The 16,819-nt window shown below is 39.4% G+C and overlaps 2 protein-coding genes across 15 annotated transcripts in view; both read left to right on the top strand.

Moving 5' to 3' along the window:
* LOC118103892 (hepatic lectin-like) overlaps nucleotides 1–16,819 on the top strand; it is a 207,725-nt gene that overhangs the window by 151,315 nt on the left and 39,591 nt on the right. For 3 of the 14 annotated variants that reach the window (XM_047344101.1, XM_047344102.1, XM_047344106.1), the window contains exons 2-8: nucleotides 777–842; nucleotides 1,604–1,717; nucleotides 1,949–2,014; nucleotides 2,164–2,226; nucleotides 2,923–3,074; nucleotides 3,151–3,275; nucleotides 3,353–3,743. In XM_047344101.1, coding sequence (XP_047200057.1) covers nucleotides 777–842; nucleotides 1,604–1,717; nucleotides 1,949–2,014; nucleotides 2,164–2,226; nucleotides 2,923–3,074; nucleotides 3,151–3,275; nucleotides 3,353–3,530 — 764 coding nt within the window. In that variant the 3' untranslated portion in view covers nucleotides 3,531–3,743. Of the gene's footprint in view, nucleotides 1–162; nucleotides 462–776; nucleotides 843–1,603; nucleotides 1,718–1,948; nucleotides 2,015–2,163; nucleotides 2,227–2,922; nucleotides 3,075–3,150; nucleotides 3,276–3,352; nucleotides 3,744–16,819 lie in introns of those variants that run through there. The other 11 variants (XM_047344107.1, XM_047344111.1, XM_047344108.1 and 8 more) reach the window with 10 other exon arrangements.
* LOC118103841 (hepatic lectin) overlaps nucleotides 1–16,819 on the top strand; it is a 228,139-nt gene that overhangs the window by 185,332 nt on the left and 25,988 nt on the right.

Raw genomic sequence — 16,819 nt, 5'->3', positions numbered from 1 at the left:
GTCTTGACATCAAAATATACTTCAAGTACTAACAAGTGAAAGTACTAATCATACACAAAGGGACACTTCAGAGTAATATATATAATTGTATTAAAAAATACAGGGAAATTTGTACTTACTCGAAATAAACTACTTCATCACTTCCTTTGTGAAACATTCAAACTGAATAACATCACTCACGTCTGAGACGTCTCTGTTAGAAAACAACAAATATCCGTTTGAACAAAACTTGAGGAAGTGAAATATCCTAATGATGTGGTCTGGAGGAACTACACGTCTTCTTAGAGCCTTCAGCACATTTGAGTCTGACAGGAAAGATTAGAACAGTTTTCGAGCAGGTGTCTGACAAAACTAAATTTATTTCCAAATTTATACTCACTGATGGTCCCACAGCAGGAAAATGGCTGAAGCTGAAGTTCTTCATAATATTAAGTTCAAAGGAGCGAGGGGAAACACAGATGGTGAGTTTTAAAGTATAATACTGAATACTGAGTGTACACATTGTATTATTATTATTATTATTATTTATTTTATTTTTATGATTATGATTATGATTAATTTGAGATGTTAAAACAGTGAGTTGTTCATTTGGAAATTGTTCATTTTCATCAGTCTTTGACTCGGTGGACTTGACTTCCCTGTTTTTCCATTTTGTAAAACTGAAACATTCCAGAAGTCTCCAGGATTCGTCCCTTGTGTTTTTCTGTTTGACAGAAACATGAACACATTTACCAGCAGAACATAAATGTACATATATGTATATTTTTGTGTTGCAGTGGCCACACCCTCTGCAGATGAACCCACTTATTGCAACGTCCATTACTCAAAAGCTCAGCGACCTGGTGGGTGATAAACTGCACGGAACTATCTTAACAATCGTGTCACACGTTCTTCAAAGGAAATGACAAAAAAAAAAGAAAATCATCATCGATTTTCATTTCTTCTGGTTTTTGATTGTTGATTCTGAAGACACAACTAATGACCTTAAGACGTTTTCATTATTTTCTGACTTTGTATTATACGAAAGATAAACTGCAGATCAAATGATAATGGACATGAGTTAGTTGCAGCCATATTGTTGTGTATAATAAAGTAAAACATAACATTCCTGTCCTAAACCTTGAGTTCAATCACATAATAAAATGTGTTTTCTGCCTTTAGATGATTTTGACCCTCATGTAAACTGCATCAGTTTGAAGCCACTTCTGTGAATAAATGCTCATCGTTAGTTTGAGTAAAAAGGAAGTTCAATTCTATTTAAAAGATTAAGAGAAGGTGTAAAAACTATCTGCGTGTGTTTCCTGTACAAAAGCGTGAGAATAAGTCAGTGGTGTGAAAAAAAAATAAATGAGGAAGTGACCGTTATGAAAGGTCAGAGAAACATTTATAGTCAACTCCAAAGAAACAGTCGAGCCTTCTACTTCCTGTCGGCTACACTCGCACCTGGTTTTTACAAATTCATCTTTAATCTGTTAGGGTTGATTTCTGTTGGTCGTTGGTCGACTGTAAAAACAAAAGACATGAAAGTGGGACTTCATCTTTAAAGACTATTATGAATATTAGACATTTATCTCCATCGTCTTTCTCTTCTGCTGTTGAACAGGCTCCAAACAACCTGCAGCATCAAACAGGCGATCAGGGGTCACATCGGAGCGAGTGGCCCTGCTGGTCCTCAGTGTTCTCCTGGCAGCTGCCGTCACAGCTCTTGGTGTAACCCGTGAGTTTGATTCCTAGAAGTACATTTTTCAGAACGAGTCATAAAATCTGTCCAGACACTTCTTGAAATTAAAACTTTTACTTTTAGATGTTTGTTTGTGTAGAAGTAAAATCAACAAATGGAATTTAACAACATTTCTAGTTAATGATTCTCCTGCTCGTCATCAAGAACTGACTCGTTTATCAAATGAAGCTTTAACCTTTACTGATGAGATTGTCTTTTTCTAATCAGTTTATGAAAATACTCAAACCATGAAGAGTCTCCAAAAGCTTCAAGATGAGGCAAAAAATCTCACAGGTAAACTTCTTCATTTTGTTTCTGAAGGTTTTAAGGTTTCATCCGCAGCAAGGTCACTTTTTCTTAAAGTAGTTTCTTCACATTTCTGCTTCTTCTCTGTTCAGACGATTCTGATGAACGACTGATGAAAGTTACATTTTGTTTAACAGAAATACTCAGTAAGACAGAACCGTGCAAAGTGGAGCAGCCATGTAAACCTCCTTCAGTAAGAGGTAAGTCACACATTAGCATCTCCTGATGATGATTAAAGAAACAGTGAAGGACTGACGGATACAGTCACTTCAGCTTGTCTCAGTTCAGCGGCTGCATCCTTCAGAGGACGCGGTCGACCCGACCCACGAAGGAGGCGTCCTGGTGGGTCGTGAACAGAAAGGAGACGTTCTCGTCTACAAAGGATTTCCATGCTCGTGTCTGCCCTTACTGCTGTTACCTAGCAACACAACTGAACTTAGACAAGATGAGAAAGTGTTTATGCCCCTTGGTTTATTTTAACATTTGTCCCATTAGATGTTCAGTTAAATTAAAGCGTGATAACAGAAGCATCGAACGTCCCAACGCCTGCCGGCTCCATCAACCTTTTGAAAAGGGTTTGTCACCTAAGTGCAATGAATTCTGGGATAGGTTGGGACAGGAAGGATCCACCCGTTGGAGCCTTTGTTTCTCTGGGTTAGACGGATGCATTTGTCAGCCCCATTTGAAGGAGCCTCTGATATGGGACAGCGTAGTCACTGCCCCTGAATTAAGACACAGCTATTGACTGTAACTGCAGTTGCAGAATAGCTGCCTTGCTCAAGGGCAGTGTATCACCACCCTCTCAAACAGTCATTCAAAACTCTTCACATTCAAAGTCACTGCAGCTTCAAGATCTAAAGTAACCAGTGATTTCCTTTGCTGTTATCTCTCCAAAAATGAAGCATGTCCGAGGTGCGAGGACGGCTGGGAGCCACATGGAGGAAAGTGCTACTTCTTCTCCTCGGTTACTTCATCCTGGGATCAGGGTAGAAGACAATGCATATTAATGAGAGGAGACCTGGTTGTGATAAACAACAGAGAGGAGCAGGTATAAAACACTGCTGCAGGTCGATGTTCTCATATTTTATCACATCGTCACAGATAAATCACCTTCTGCTCTTCAGAGATTCCTGGTGTCTAGACTAAGAGGAAAAATGGACACTCTTGAGGACAGGTTCTGGATCGGACTGACAGACTCAAAGAAAGAGGGTGAATGGCTTTGGGTGGACGACACACGACTGGATACAAGGTTTGTGATTGAGAAAATACTTTTTGTCATCGACGTCAGTATGCAGGTTTTCATGGATCCGGTTCTGTGTTTCCCAGTTTGACGTTTTGGCGTCTCAAAGAGCCAGACGACTGGAAAGGGCCGAATCCGGATGAAGAGGCCTATCCTGATGGAGAGGACTGTGTGAGGATGGGGGTGGAAGACCTGAAGTCCTGGAGCGATGGATCCTGCGAATCACATCATAAAAGTATTTGTGAGAAACCAGAAAAAGCATGAGCCTGAAATCCAGTTGGATCAGATTGAGCTCGAGTCCTCAGCCACTTTCACAAACTGAGGCATGATGCTTTATTAATGAAGATCTTCTCCAGACATAAACAACTTTGAATAATATCTAGAGTCTCATATGTTCTTCAGTTTCCTTGTTATTTTAAAGTGACGTCTACTCCTCCCTCATATAAAATCTATGCATATTAAATATTATATATAATATCTCCTTCTTTCCTGTTGAGTCTATTCTGAGTGTTTGTGTGAGAAACTAGAGATTGAGAACATCTCAACCTCCTCGGGAAAAATGTTTACTGACATTTATTAATGTGGTGAGAAGTTATTTTGAGTCATTTTCTCATAGACTTCTATAGAAACAACCAGTGGAGTCGCCCTCTGCTGGTCGGTTGAGAGAATACAAGTTTCAGGCACTTCTGCATTGGCTTCTCTTTCCAGACCTGGAGTCAGTTTTTATTTACACTCGATAGTTTTGCCTTAAAATATGAATGAAGAAATATCGTTTCGCTGCGGGTGAGGCAGAGATCCAAGTCTTTCTCTATCCGGAGAGATGGGAAGGAAAATCAAACATAACTTTTCAAAACTTTCTTCTTTATTCCAAATAAAATGACGCAGATCTCAGGTCACAACTGAAAGTGTTGACATTCAACCGACTGAAAGGAAACAAGAAATAAAACATGAATGTGCAGCGACTGGAGAGAAGTGAATTGCGTCAGAACCGGAAGTCTTGATGAAGATGTCTCTTCTTTACAGTTTCTATCAGAAAGAATGTCTTTAACAACTATAACAAAAACATGTGAACGTGGTGTCGTCTGTTGTCCGTTGGGCCGAAGCTCTGCGACCTTCTGTCCTGCAGCTCTCGGACTGTGAGGGTTCGAGCGAGCATGGCCGGTTAAACCTCCCCCGCATGGACGCTGCGGCGTGTGATTGGCTGTCACGATGTTCTGTCAACTGAGGCGCGTGTTGATTGACGAAACTCACTGGACGCGTCATTGTGTAACACCCGAACAAGGAGTCACTCCGGAAAGTTAAATAGGTAAAAGGTTTATTGGTTTTCTACGTCAGCGTAAACTTAATTCTGAAATTGTTTATTTTACAAGAATAATTTTTTGTTTTTATTAATAAATAATGATAAAGATAACTTCCTTTCTAATTGGAGGAAAAACCAGACAAACTAATGACATGAAATCTGAAAATAATCTTGTGAATTAAGAGAAAACAGTAGAATAATTTATATTTATGAATTCAGAAAAGTGAATTTATTTTAGCTCCAGTGAATTTTATGTTTCCACAGATTTCATTGTTTATATTGTTGAGCAAATCTGCTTCAAATTAATTATATTTGTGGACAAACTCTATATAAAATATATATCTGACATTATAAAAATAAAAGTCTTGACATCAAAATATTCTTAAATACTAAAGGTAAAGTACTAATCATGCACAAAAAGGAACACTTCAGATAATGTATATAATTGTATTTAAAAATTGTGAAATTTGTACTTATAAAGAATAAAACAACTTAAAAATACTTCACTTTGTGAAACATTCAAACTGAATAACATCACTCACGTCTAGAAGCGTCTCTGTTAGAAAACAACAAATATCCGTTTGAACAAAACTTGGGGAAGTGAAATATCTTAATGATCTGGTCTGGAGGAACTACACGTCTTCTTAGAGCCTTCAGCACCATTTGAGTCTGACTGGAAAGATCAGAACAGTTTTAGAGCAGGTGTCAGACAAAACTAGAATTTATTCCAAATTTATACTCACTGATGGTCCCACAGCGGGAAAATGGCTGAAGCTGAAGTTCTTTATAATATTAAGTTCAAGGCGAGAAACACAGATGGTAGTTTAAGTATAATACTGAATACTAGTGTGCATTTGTTTTATATTATTATTATTATTATTATGATTATTATTATTATTATTATGATTATTATTAATTTGAGATGTTAAAACAGTGAGTTGTTCATTTGGAAATTGTTCATTTCATCAGTCTTTGACTAGGTGGACTTGACTTCCCTGTTTTCCATTTTGTAAACTGAAGCGTTCAGAAGTCTCAGGATTCGTCCTTGTGTTTTTCTGTTTGACAGAAGCATAGACACATTTACAGCAGAACATAAATGTGCATAACTACTTATATTTTTTTGTGTTGCAGTAACCACACCCTCTACAGATGAAACCACTTATTCGAAGTCAATTACTCAAAAGCTCAGCGACCTGGTGGGTGATAAACTGCGAGACTATCTAAACAATCGTGTCACATGTTTTCAAAGAAAAAGACCAACAAAAAAATCATTATGATTTTAATTTTTCCTGGTTTTGATTGTTGATTCTGAAAGACACAACTAATGACCTTAAGAGCTTTTCATTATTTTCTGACTGTATTATACAGGAAAAATAATCTGCAGATCAAATGATAATGGACATTAGTTGAATTTGCAGCCATATTGTTGTATAATAAAGTAAAAACATAACATTCCTGTCCTAAACCTTGGTTCAATCACATAATAAAATGTGTTTCTGCCTTTAAATGATTTTGACCCTCATGTAAACTGCATCAGTTTAGGCTTACTTCTGTGAATAAATGCTCATACGTTAGTTTGAGTAAAGGAAGTTCAATTCTATTTAAAAGATTTAAGAGAAGGTGTAAAAACTATCTGCGTGTGTTTCCTGTACAAAAAGTGTGAGAATAAGTCAAGGTGTGAAAGAGCAAAAAAGAAGTGACCGTTGTGAAGGTCAGAGAAACATTTATAGTCAACTCCAAAGAAACAGTCGAGCCTTCTACTTCCTGTCGGCTACACTCCTTCTAGTTTTACAAATTCATCTTTAATCTATTAGAGTTGATTTCTGTTGGTCGTTGGTCGACAGTAAAAACAAAGACATGAAAGTGGGACTTCATCTTTAAAACGATTATGAATATTAGACATTTATCTCCATCGTCTTTCTCTTCTGCTGTTGAACAGGCTCCAAACAACCTACCCAGCATCAAGGCAGAGCGATCAGGGTCACATCGGGCCAGTGGCCCTGTGGTCCTCAGTGTTCTCCTGGCAGCTGCAGTGCAGCTCTTGGTGTAACCCGTGAGTTTGATTCCTAGAAGTAAATTTTTCAGAACAAGTCATAAAATCTGTCCAAACACTTCTTGAAATTAAAACTTTTTACTTTTAGATGTTTGTTTGTGTAAAGTAAAATCAACAAATGGAATTTAACAACATTTTCAGTTAATGATTCTCCCCTGCTCGTCATCAAGAACTGACTCGTTTATCAAATGAAGCTTTATACTTGATAGGATTGTCTTTTTCAATCAGTTTATAAAAATACTCCAAACCATGAAGAGTCTCCAAAAGCTTCAAGATGGGGCAAAAATCTCTGAGTAAAGTGGTTTCTTCACATTTCTGCTTCTTCTCTGTTCAGGCGATTCTGATGAGCGACTGATGAAAGTTACATTTTGTTTATGAAGTACTCAGTAAGGAAAAAAGAGACATTGCAAAGTGGAGCAAGACAAGATAAACCTCCTTCAGTAAGAGGTAAGTCACACATTAGCATCTCCTGATGATGATTAAAGAAACAGTGAAGGACTGACGGATACAGTCACTTCAGCTTGTCTCAGTTCAGCGGCTGCATCCTTCCAGAGGGCAGTCGACCCGACCCACGAAGGAGGCGTCCTGGTGGAGTCGTGAACAGAAAGGAGGCGTTCTCGTCTACAAAGGATTTCCATGCTGTGTCTGCCTTTACTGTAATGCCTAGCAACACAACTGAACTTAAAGACAAGATGAAAGTGTTTTATGCCCCTTGTTTTATTTTAACATTTTGTCCCATTAGATGCTTCAGTTAAATTAAAAGCGTGATAACGAGAAGCATCGGACGTCTCAACGCCTGCCGGCTGTCAGCCTTTTGAAAAAGGGTTTGTCACTAAGTGCAATGAATTTCTAGGATAGAGTTGGGACAGGAAGGATCCACCCGTTGGAGCCTTTGTTTCTCTGGAGTTAGACGGATGTTTATCGGCCCCATTTGGAAAGGCCTCTGATATGGGACAGGCGTAGTCACTGCCCCTGAATTAAGATTACAGCTATTGACTTGTAACTGCAGTTGCAGAATGGCTGCCTTGCTCAAGGGCAGTGTACCACCACCCTCTCAAACTCAAAGTTTCATCAGTCTTTCAAAACTCTTACCATTCAAAGTCACTGCAAACTTCCAGATCTAAAGTAACCAGTGATTTCCTTTGCTGTGCTCTCTCCAAAGATAGAAACATGTCAAAGTGCGGGGCGGCTGGGAAGCCACATGGAGAAAGTGCTGCACTTCTTCTCCTCGGTTACTTTAACCTGGGATCAGAGTAGAACACAATGCACATCAGGAGAGGAGACCTGGTTGTGATAAACAACAGAGAGAGGCAGGTATAAACACTGCTGCAGGTCGATGTTCTCATATTTATCACATCGTCACAGATAAATCACCTTCTCCTCTTCAGGAATTCCTGGAGTGTAGACTAGGAGAAAAATGAACAAACCTGAGGACAGGTTCTGGATCGGACAGCAGACTCAAGAACGAGGTGAATGGCTTTGGGTGGGCAGGCCTGACTGGATCAAGGTTTGTTATTGAAAAGCTACTTTTTGTCATCGACGTCAATGAAGGTTTTCATGGATCAAGTTCTGTGTTTCCCAGTTTAGCGTTTTGGCGTGACAGCAAATACAACCGGCTGGACAGGGCCCGAAATCTGATGGAAGGCCTATCTGATGGAGAGGACTATTCTGATGGAGAACTATCCTGATGGAGAGACTGTGTGAGGATGAAGATACACATGAAGTCCTGGGCGATATATCTGTGAATCGCCTCAAAAAGTATTTATGAGAAATAAGATTTAGAAAAGGGCGTAAAAATTTTCTGTAAGAAATTTCCAGAAACTTTCCATGGGAAGTTAAAGCTCGGGGTACAGGAATTTTGAAAAATTTTACCGCAAATTAAACGCTGAGCAATAAAAACGTCATTCAAAACTCTATTTTAAAGATGTATGGAATGCAGCACACGCTGCACTGTGCATTCTCCATCACATGCAGATAATTCCCAGCATCCTGCACACTACAGCTATTGAGGCCACACTACTGCATTGGCCAAGGACTAGTCAGGGAAGTTTTGATGTTATTACTGGAAAATATATTAGCATGCTGATTGAAGATTGTTCATCTGTTCATCTAGCCTATTTCTATTCATTTATCCATCAATTGTAAAATATTTTTCAAAGGCGATTCAATTGTTGAGCTAACTATTTATATCTCTGGCATTGCATTGGTGTTTTACAAGCTTTCTCATCTTAATGCAGAACAATGCCACGTGCACTATCTCATGTGTAGAACGACTACTTTTAATAAATGTAGAAGGAAAGGCTGTGTACATTTGCAAATACTGTGCAGAGACCTATGTTAGAATGCCACAAGATGCAGAGAAGCATATGGTCAAGTGCAAAACATAAGGCTCAAATCAGCTTATGACAAAACAAAATGTTTATATTATGTCTGTATATGACAAGGTAAATACAGTTAGTATAAATTACCACAAATTTCCAGTTTTATTCCAGGTGTTCCATGGAAAGTTTCCAACTTTGAATATTCCTGGAATTTGCAGCCCTATTGAAACAGAAAGCAGGCCTGAAATCCAGTTGGATCAGATTGGTAGAGTCCTCAGCCACTTTCACAAACTGAGGCAGTGCTTTATGTAGAATCTTCTCAGGAGACACTTAAACAACTGAATAATATCTAGTCTCATATGTTCTTCAGTTTCCTTGTTTCAAGCAGCGTCTACTCCTCCCTCATAGCAAATCTATGCATATTAAATATATATATAATATCTCCTTCTTTCCTGTTAGATATTCTGAGTGTTGTGTGAGAAACTAGAGATTGAGAACATCTCAACCTCCTCAGGAAAAATGTTTACTGACATTTATGAATGTGGTGAAGTTATTTTGAGTCATTTTCTCATGACTTCTATAGAAACAACCAATTAGGTCGCCTCTGCTGGTCAGTTGAGAAGAATACAAAGCTTCAGGCACTTCTGCATTAGCTTCTTTTTCCAGACCTGGAGTCGTTTTTATTTACACTCAATAGTTTTGCATTAAAATATGAATGAAGAAATATCGTTTACGCTGCGGGTAGAGCAGAGATCCAGTGCTTTCTCTATCCGGAGAGATGGGAAGGAAAATCAAACCTTAACTTTTAAAACTTTCTTTTTTATTCCAAATAAAATGGCGCAGATCTCAGTCACAACTAAGTGTTGACGTTAACCCGACTGAAAGAAACAAGAAATAAAACATGAATGTGCAGCGACTGGAAGAAGTGGTGGAAGTCAGAACCGGAAGTCTTGATAGAATCTCTCTTTTACAGTTTCCATCAAGAAAGAATGTCTTTGCTGCTTCTTTCTTTGGCTGTACGACGTGTGCTTCGTCTGTTGTCCAGTTGGAAGCCAACAGCTCTCGACCTTCTGTCCTGCAGCTCTCGGACTGTGAAGGGTTCCAATGACACTAGCGGTTAAACCCTCCCCTCATAGACTGATGCAGCGTCTGATTAGCTTTCTTCGATGTTCTGCAACTGGTAGCGTGTTGATTGGGCCAAAACTCACTGGATAGCGTCGACATGCAACATCGAACAAAAGTCATTCCGGAAGTTCAATACGTAAAACGTTTCTTGGTTTTCTACGTCGATGTGGCTGTTTGACATTTTATTTTACAACAATAATTTTTGATTTTATTAATAAATAGTGAAAAAGATTACTTCCTTTCTTGTTGAAATTAAAAGCAGCAAATTAATGAGCCTTATCTGAGAAAATAATCTGCTGAATTGAAAAAACAGAATAATTTATGAATTTATTTGTAAATTCAGAAAAGAAGTAGATTTATTTTGGCTCAGTGAATTTAATATGTTTCATAGTTTTCATTGTTTATATTGTTGAAGCATAATCTACTTAATTTATATTATTGTGGACAAAACTCTATAAAATAATAGATAATACCTCCCAACACTCCACTCGTTCAGGGTCCGTCTATTATACGTACCGGTAAGCGCAGGTACTTCGTCATTTCCTGTTTTCCTGCCGCTGGTGGTGGTCGCTGTCTCGGAACTAAGCTCTCTGCTAACACAGATATTTCTCTATGTGCTGCGTGCGAAGTCTATGGTTAAACATCAACACATACCAACTCTACTCTTTGGTGCTTGTGGTTATTCGCCCATCGGCGTGTCACCGGATTCTTCTGTTTGAGCTCACCCTCGTAGTCTAATATAGAAGATGTGTCTCTCTCTGTAACAAGTATCATGTTTATACTCCTCTGCCTCCTTTAACAGTAGTGGTACATGTAATAAATGTAGTGTATTGGTAGCGATGGAGGCGAGGCTTAGCGACTTGAAGCTCGGCTCCGCTGCTTAGAACCTCCGTTAGCTGTAGTTAGCTAGCCACTTGCAGACCACTGGCTCAGCTTCCGCTAGCAGTCCTCAACATCGTGCGGCGGGAGCCCAGGCGGCTGGGTGACTGTCAGAGGGGGCATATGCTACCCTTAAAAGCCCACGATTAAAGAGCCACCAGCTCACGTTTCAAATGAATTTTCTCCACTCAGCGACGCACCCGTTGAGAAACAAACTCTGGTCATTGGTGACTCGGTTCTGAGAAACGTGAGGTTAAGCGTGCCGGCGACCCTCGTCAATTGTATTTTCCGGGGCCAGAGCCAGCGACATCGAATCAAACTAAAACACTGCTTCGAAAACTAAACGTAAATACAGTAAGATCGCTATTCGTCAGCGTAACGACTCCCGGCTTCGTATAAGTGCGAAGTTAATGAATGGTGTGCTTTCGCAAAAAAGACGATGCCCGGACGCATTTTCTCTGGCCCTCTCCCCTAACCACGACAGGTGATGACATGTTTAGCAGCATGTTGTCTTTTACCCTTTAGCTGTCAGGTGGTGTCCTGTAAATGGTTTTGGGCTTTGTAGATAATTGGCAAACTTTCTGGAAACCTGGTCTTGTTGGGAAGACAGTTCATCCGCCCAGGATGGAGCATCTCTCTTATCTAGGAATAATACCCAGTCTATTAAATGACAGCAGAGTTGGGACAGGACGCAGAGCTGCAGTGCTACACCTTCTCTGCGCTCACCTGGATCAGTCACAAACATGACCATAGAGATTGTGTCTGTCCCCGATCCCGTTACATTATTTAAATCAGAAACAATAACAGAGAATTCCACAAACAAATCTAATACAAATTAACACAACCTCTGCAACAACTCCAGGAAACAGGAACTTTTAAATGTGGTCTTTTTTTAAACATTAGATCATTGTCATCAAGGCTATTTTAGTTAATGAACTAGTCTCAGATCATAAAAATGAATTTATTTGTCCCTCACTGGGGCGTGGCTGCATCTGAGTAGATATGTCAGTCTAAATGAATCTATCCCCCAAGTGTGTAAATTCTACACGTTCCCAGAGAATTTGGTCGAGGAAGGTGGAGTTGCTGCTATTTTAACTCCAGTCTATTAATTAATCCTAAACTAAACTAAGCTACAACTCATTTGAATGTCTTGTTCTTAGTCTTCCATCAATCAAAACACAGCAGCCAATCATATTTGCTGCTGTAGTTTAATGCCCTGGGGCTTATACTGAATCCACAACAGAATTCACAAGAGTTTTTGTAAAACCTAGTCCCAAGGCAAATAAATTATTATTATTTGGTGACTTTAATATTCATGTTGACAATAATAAAATGGCCTTAGCATTAGCATTTATTTCGCAATTGGGCTCAATTGGTTTCAGTCAGTGTGTACAGAAAACTACTCATTATTGTAACCCACATACGACCTTATAATATCATACGGTGTCAAATTGAACATCTAACGGTACTTCATGCAATCCAATTCTATCAGACCATAATTTAATAACCTTCGATTTTTCACTATCAGAATATATGCCACTAATAGCTGAACTCATTTTCAAGATGTTTACCTGATAGTGCTGTAGCTAAATTTAAGGAAATAATTCCGATTACATTTAAACCCGTATTATCCGTCACGATATAAACAACAAATTCATTAAAAACCCTAGCTCCACTGGTTGACCATCTCGTCGATAGCTCTGTAAGTCATTCACGACTAACATTAGACTCATCAGCGCCTCTAAAAGAAACATATAAAACATAGTTAAATTAGCTCCATTAGTATAATTCCAAGACACATGATTAAAACAAGTATCAAGAAAACTAGAAAGAAGTAGCGCTCCAGCAACACGTATTGAAAATCTCTAGACTGGAAGAATAGTGTTAAAACGCATAAGAAGGCTCCACAAAGCAAGAACTGCCTGCTATTCAAAACTAATAGAAGAGAATAAAAACAACCCCAGGTTTCTCTTCAGCACTGTAGCCAGGCTGACTGAGAGTCACACCTCACCGAACCCAGTATTCTCGATCCTAAATAGCAATAACCTTTATGAATTTCTTTAATGATAAAATTCTAACTATTAAATCAAATCAACCATCTCCTGCCCTCAATTGGCACCACTAATACCCCATCAAGAATAGAAAATAAGGAAGCTTGTAGAATCTACCAATTATTTGGAGCAGCTTCTCTCTGATCCAGCCTCGATCAGCTGACCAAATAATCTCATCTTCTAAACCAACAACTTGTATCTCAGACCCCATTCCTACAAAAATTACTTAAAGAAATTCTGCCCCTAATTGACAGTTCATTGCAGACACAGCCATCTGTCATTATCATCATCAGGATATGTACCACAGTCTTTTAAAATAGCTGTAATCAAACCCCTCCTCAAAGCCACCTTAGACCCAGAGGTTTTAGCCAATTATCAAATCCGATATCTAATCTCCCCTTCCTGTCTAAAATCCTAGAAAAATTTAACCAATCAGCTGTGTGAGTTTCTCCAGGAAAATAATATATGAAGACTTTCAGTCAGGGTTTGAGCCAATCACAGCACAGAGACAGCCTGGCAAAGTCACTAATGATCTTCTAATAGCTTCAGATCAGGGGTTTGTGTCTGTCCTCGTTCTGTTAGATCTTAGTGCAGCATTTGACACAATTGACCATAATATTTTATTACAGGGGAGCTAGAACAGTTAGTGTGTGAACCGCCTAAAATAGTTTAAATCCTATTTCTCAGACCGCTCCCAATTAGTGCAAATTAATGATGAGTCATCTGTGCGCACCAAAGTTAACCATGGTGTTCCACAAGGCTCTGTGCTCGGCCAATTTTATTCTCATTATATATACTTCCACTTGGAAACATTATCAGGACACACTCATTAAATTTCCACTGCTATGCGGATGACACCCAGTTATACTTGTCAATAAAACCTGAACAAAGTAATCAAATAACTAAACTCCAAGCATGTCTCAGGACACTAAAAACCTGGATGACCGCAATTTTCTCTTATTAAACTCAGATAAAACAGAGGTTCTAATACTTGGCCTAAACACCTTAGAGATACATTATCTAACGATATAGCTGCGCTGAAACGACGTACCCTTGCTTCCAATGAGAGCAGTCAGGAACTTAGGAGTGATCTTCGATCCTGGTTATCCTTTAATTCTCACTTAAAACAAATTTCTAGAGACAGCCTTTTTCCTTACATTAATATCTCCAAAGAATGAACTGTCCTTTCTCAAAGGATGCAGAAAAAACTAATCACGCCTTTGTTACATCCAGACTGGATTATTGTAATTCCTTATTATCAGGCTCCAGCCCAGTAAGTCGTTAAGACTCTGCAGCTTGTCAAAATGCCACCAGCACGTGTCCTGACACAAGAACCAAGAAAAGGCATTTCTCAGTATTAGCTTCGCTACACTGGCTTCGATTAAATCTAGAATAGAATTTAAAATTCTCCTCCCTCACCTTCAAGGCCCTTAACAATATGGCACCATTATATCTTAAAGAAGCTGTTAGTACACTTATCAACCCACTAGAGCACTGCGCTCCCAAATTCAGGCTTACATGTCGTCCTAAAGTCTCTAAAGTAGAGTAGGGCCAGAGCTTTCAGCTATCAAGCTCCTCTCCTGTGGAATCATCTCCCACTTTCAGTTAAGGCAGACACCATCTGTACGTTTAAGAGTAGGCTTAAAACCTTCTTTTTGATAACGCTTATAGTTAAGAGCTGGTCCAGGCTTGTCTAGACCTGCTCTTAGTTAAAACTGCTATGGGTTTAGAAGGTGGGACACATGACACTGCAGACTTCTCTTTCCAGCTTCTCCTTCCTCTTCTCAATCTTTATCATCAAAGTAATTCATATCCCATCAATACATGTTGCAGCTTGACTTCTTCCCGGAGTCCCTTTGCCTTATTGTCCGCAGACCCAGGACGCGGCTGGCAAAGCCACACATCATGGATTAGGATCTGTGGATCACTGTATCCAGAATTAAATGGTGGATCCAGTATGGCGGACTCACCATCGTGCTGGCTGATACGTGAAAACAAAGGCAGATCCTTTGCTCGTGTTGGCATCAGATACTGGTAGTGGACCACGACGGTGGCAGCTGATGGTGGATCCTAATGGCGGCAGTGGACAATAACTGTGGACTATAGTGGCATCCGATCTTGATGGTGGATCATGAAGTCTTGCTGGCTGCTGACCATGGACTATGATTGCAGCAGGACTGCTCGATTACATAGTATTTCTCCTCAGACACTTGACCATTAATGACATTAATCCACCAATTCACTGACCTTCGATTATTCAAAATGTTTACCTAATCAATGCTGCTAAAACCTTTATCTTGATGTTCTCCTTTACATGACATCCATTGCACTTCTGTCCGTCCTGGGAGAGGGATCCCTCACATGTGGCTCTCTACAGAGTTTTCTACGTTCTTTTTTTTCCCTGTTAAAAGGGTTTTTAAGTAGTTTTTCCTTACTCTTGTTGAGGGTTAAGGGCAGAGGATGTCACACCATGTTAAAGCCCTATGAGACAAATTGTGATTTGTGAATATGGGCTATACAAATAAAATTTGATTGATTGATTGATTGATGTGAGGTATACTGCCTCACCTCTCATGCACTAATATTGGCAAAATCAATCAAATGCAGGTAAATTACATTTGATAATTGAACATGTTTGAAGAAAAAAAAGCCTCCATCATAGCTCTCCATTAGTAGATTTTCATTTTATTTTTTACAAAAAGGTTGGCAGGTCATTCTCTCAGTGACAGCCTCAGATTAGTTCTTAGGTGCTGATCCCCTTCATTGTCCTGTATGAAGGAGAGACAAGAAAGAGAAATAGGGGATATGGATATTTCAAGCTTATTACACAAATAAATGTTTGGGCTTATTAACACATCAACTAACGTTTGTTAAAAAATTGTCATCAACTTTAATTGACTGATTTATTAAGTAATTGGAGCTTATTAACAAATGAAAACTGTGTATATTTTTTAACTCACCTGTAATGGGAAGATATTGCGCTCGAGTGGGAGCAGTGTGATGATTCAGAGAATCATCACACTGAATTTCGATCAGTTCTGTGCAGACTCTCCTCCACTTCTTCTGCATCCATTGAAACGGGCCGCAAACAGTGTGATTTCCTTCTCAATGACAGAAAAATCTTAAGAGCGCTGATTGAATTCTGTCATGAGAGATGTGATCACAGACACATATTCTCCATTTTGCAGAAACTTGGCATTTGGAAATGCGCATTTGATTTCGGTCAGCGTGGAAGTGCGCTACATTGAGTTCAACATGATTGTGACTCGAAGAGACGGAGCTTCGCACGGATATGCTTCACTCAACTGGCTATTGTTGCATTTTTCTTGAGCTTTGTGCGCCGCGGAAAAACTGTTGCTGCGTTAGCAGGCTAGCTGCCATTGCTTTACCTTCTCTTTCCGCTTGGCGCCAGTGTAGGGCAGTGAAGGTCTGATGTTTCGTTCATAATGCAGAGCCATTACATTGTACTCTTTCATCACTGACCTTACTCTCATTGCAAATCAAACAAACACACTTCCCCTTGGTTTCTATGAAAAAATATTCATTTTTCACACCGAGTCTGAAATTTTCTGCACTAGCTTGCAATCTTGCGTCTCTCTTCGGTTCCGGCATTTCTGGTGACCCTGAGCAAATTTTTCTTCGATTGCTTGCTTTGTGGAGACGCTGCCTTGTTCAAGACAATAGCGCCACCTAGTGTTTAAACTAAGAAGAGCAATACAGTGGGCCATGAGTCCATTATATTTTTGGAACTTTGATACGGGCCAATTAAAACTGGATGGCGGGCCGCAGCCCAGTTATTTAGCAGACATGGTTGGACACCCCTG

The sequence above is a fragment of the Hippoglossus stenolepis genome, chromosome 17 (assembly GCF_022539355.2).
Source record: "Hippoglossus stenolepis isolate QCI-W04-F060 chromosome 17, HSTE1.2, whole genome shotgun sequence".
Classification (NCBI taxonomy): domain Eukaryota; kingdom Metazoa; phylum Chordata; class Actinopteri; order Pleuronectiformes; family Pleuronectidae; genus Hippoglossus; species Hippoglossus stenolepis.
The sequence above is the reverse complement of the archived record's forward strand: the minus strand, read 5'-3'. Positions and strand labels throughout refer to the sequence as shown.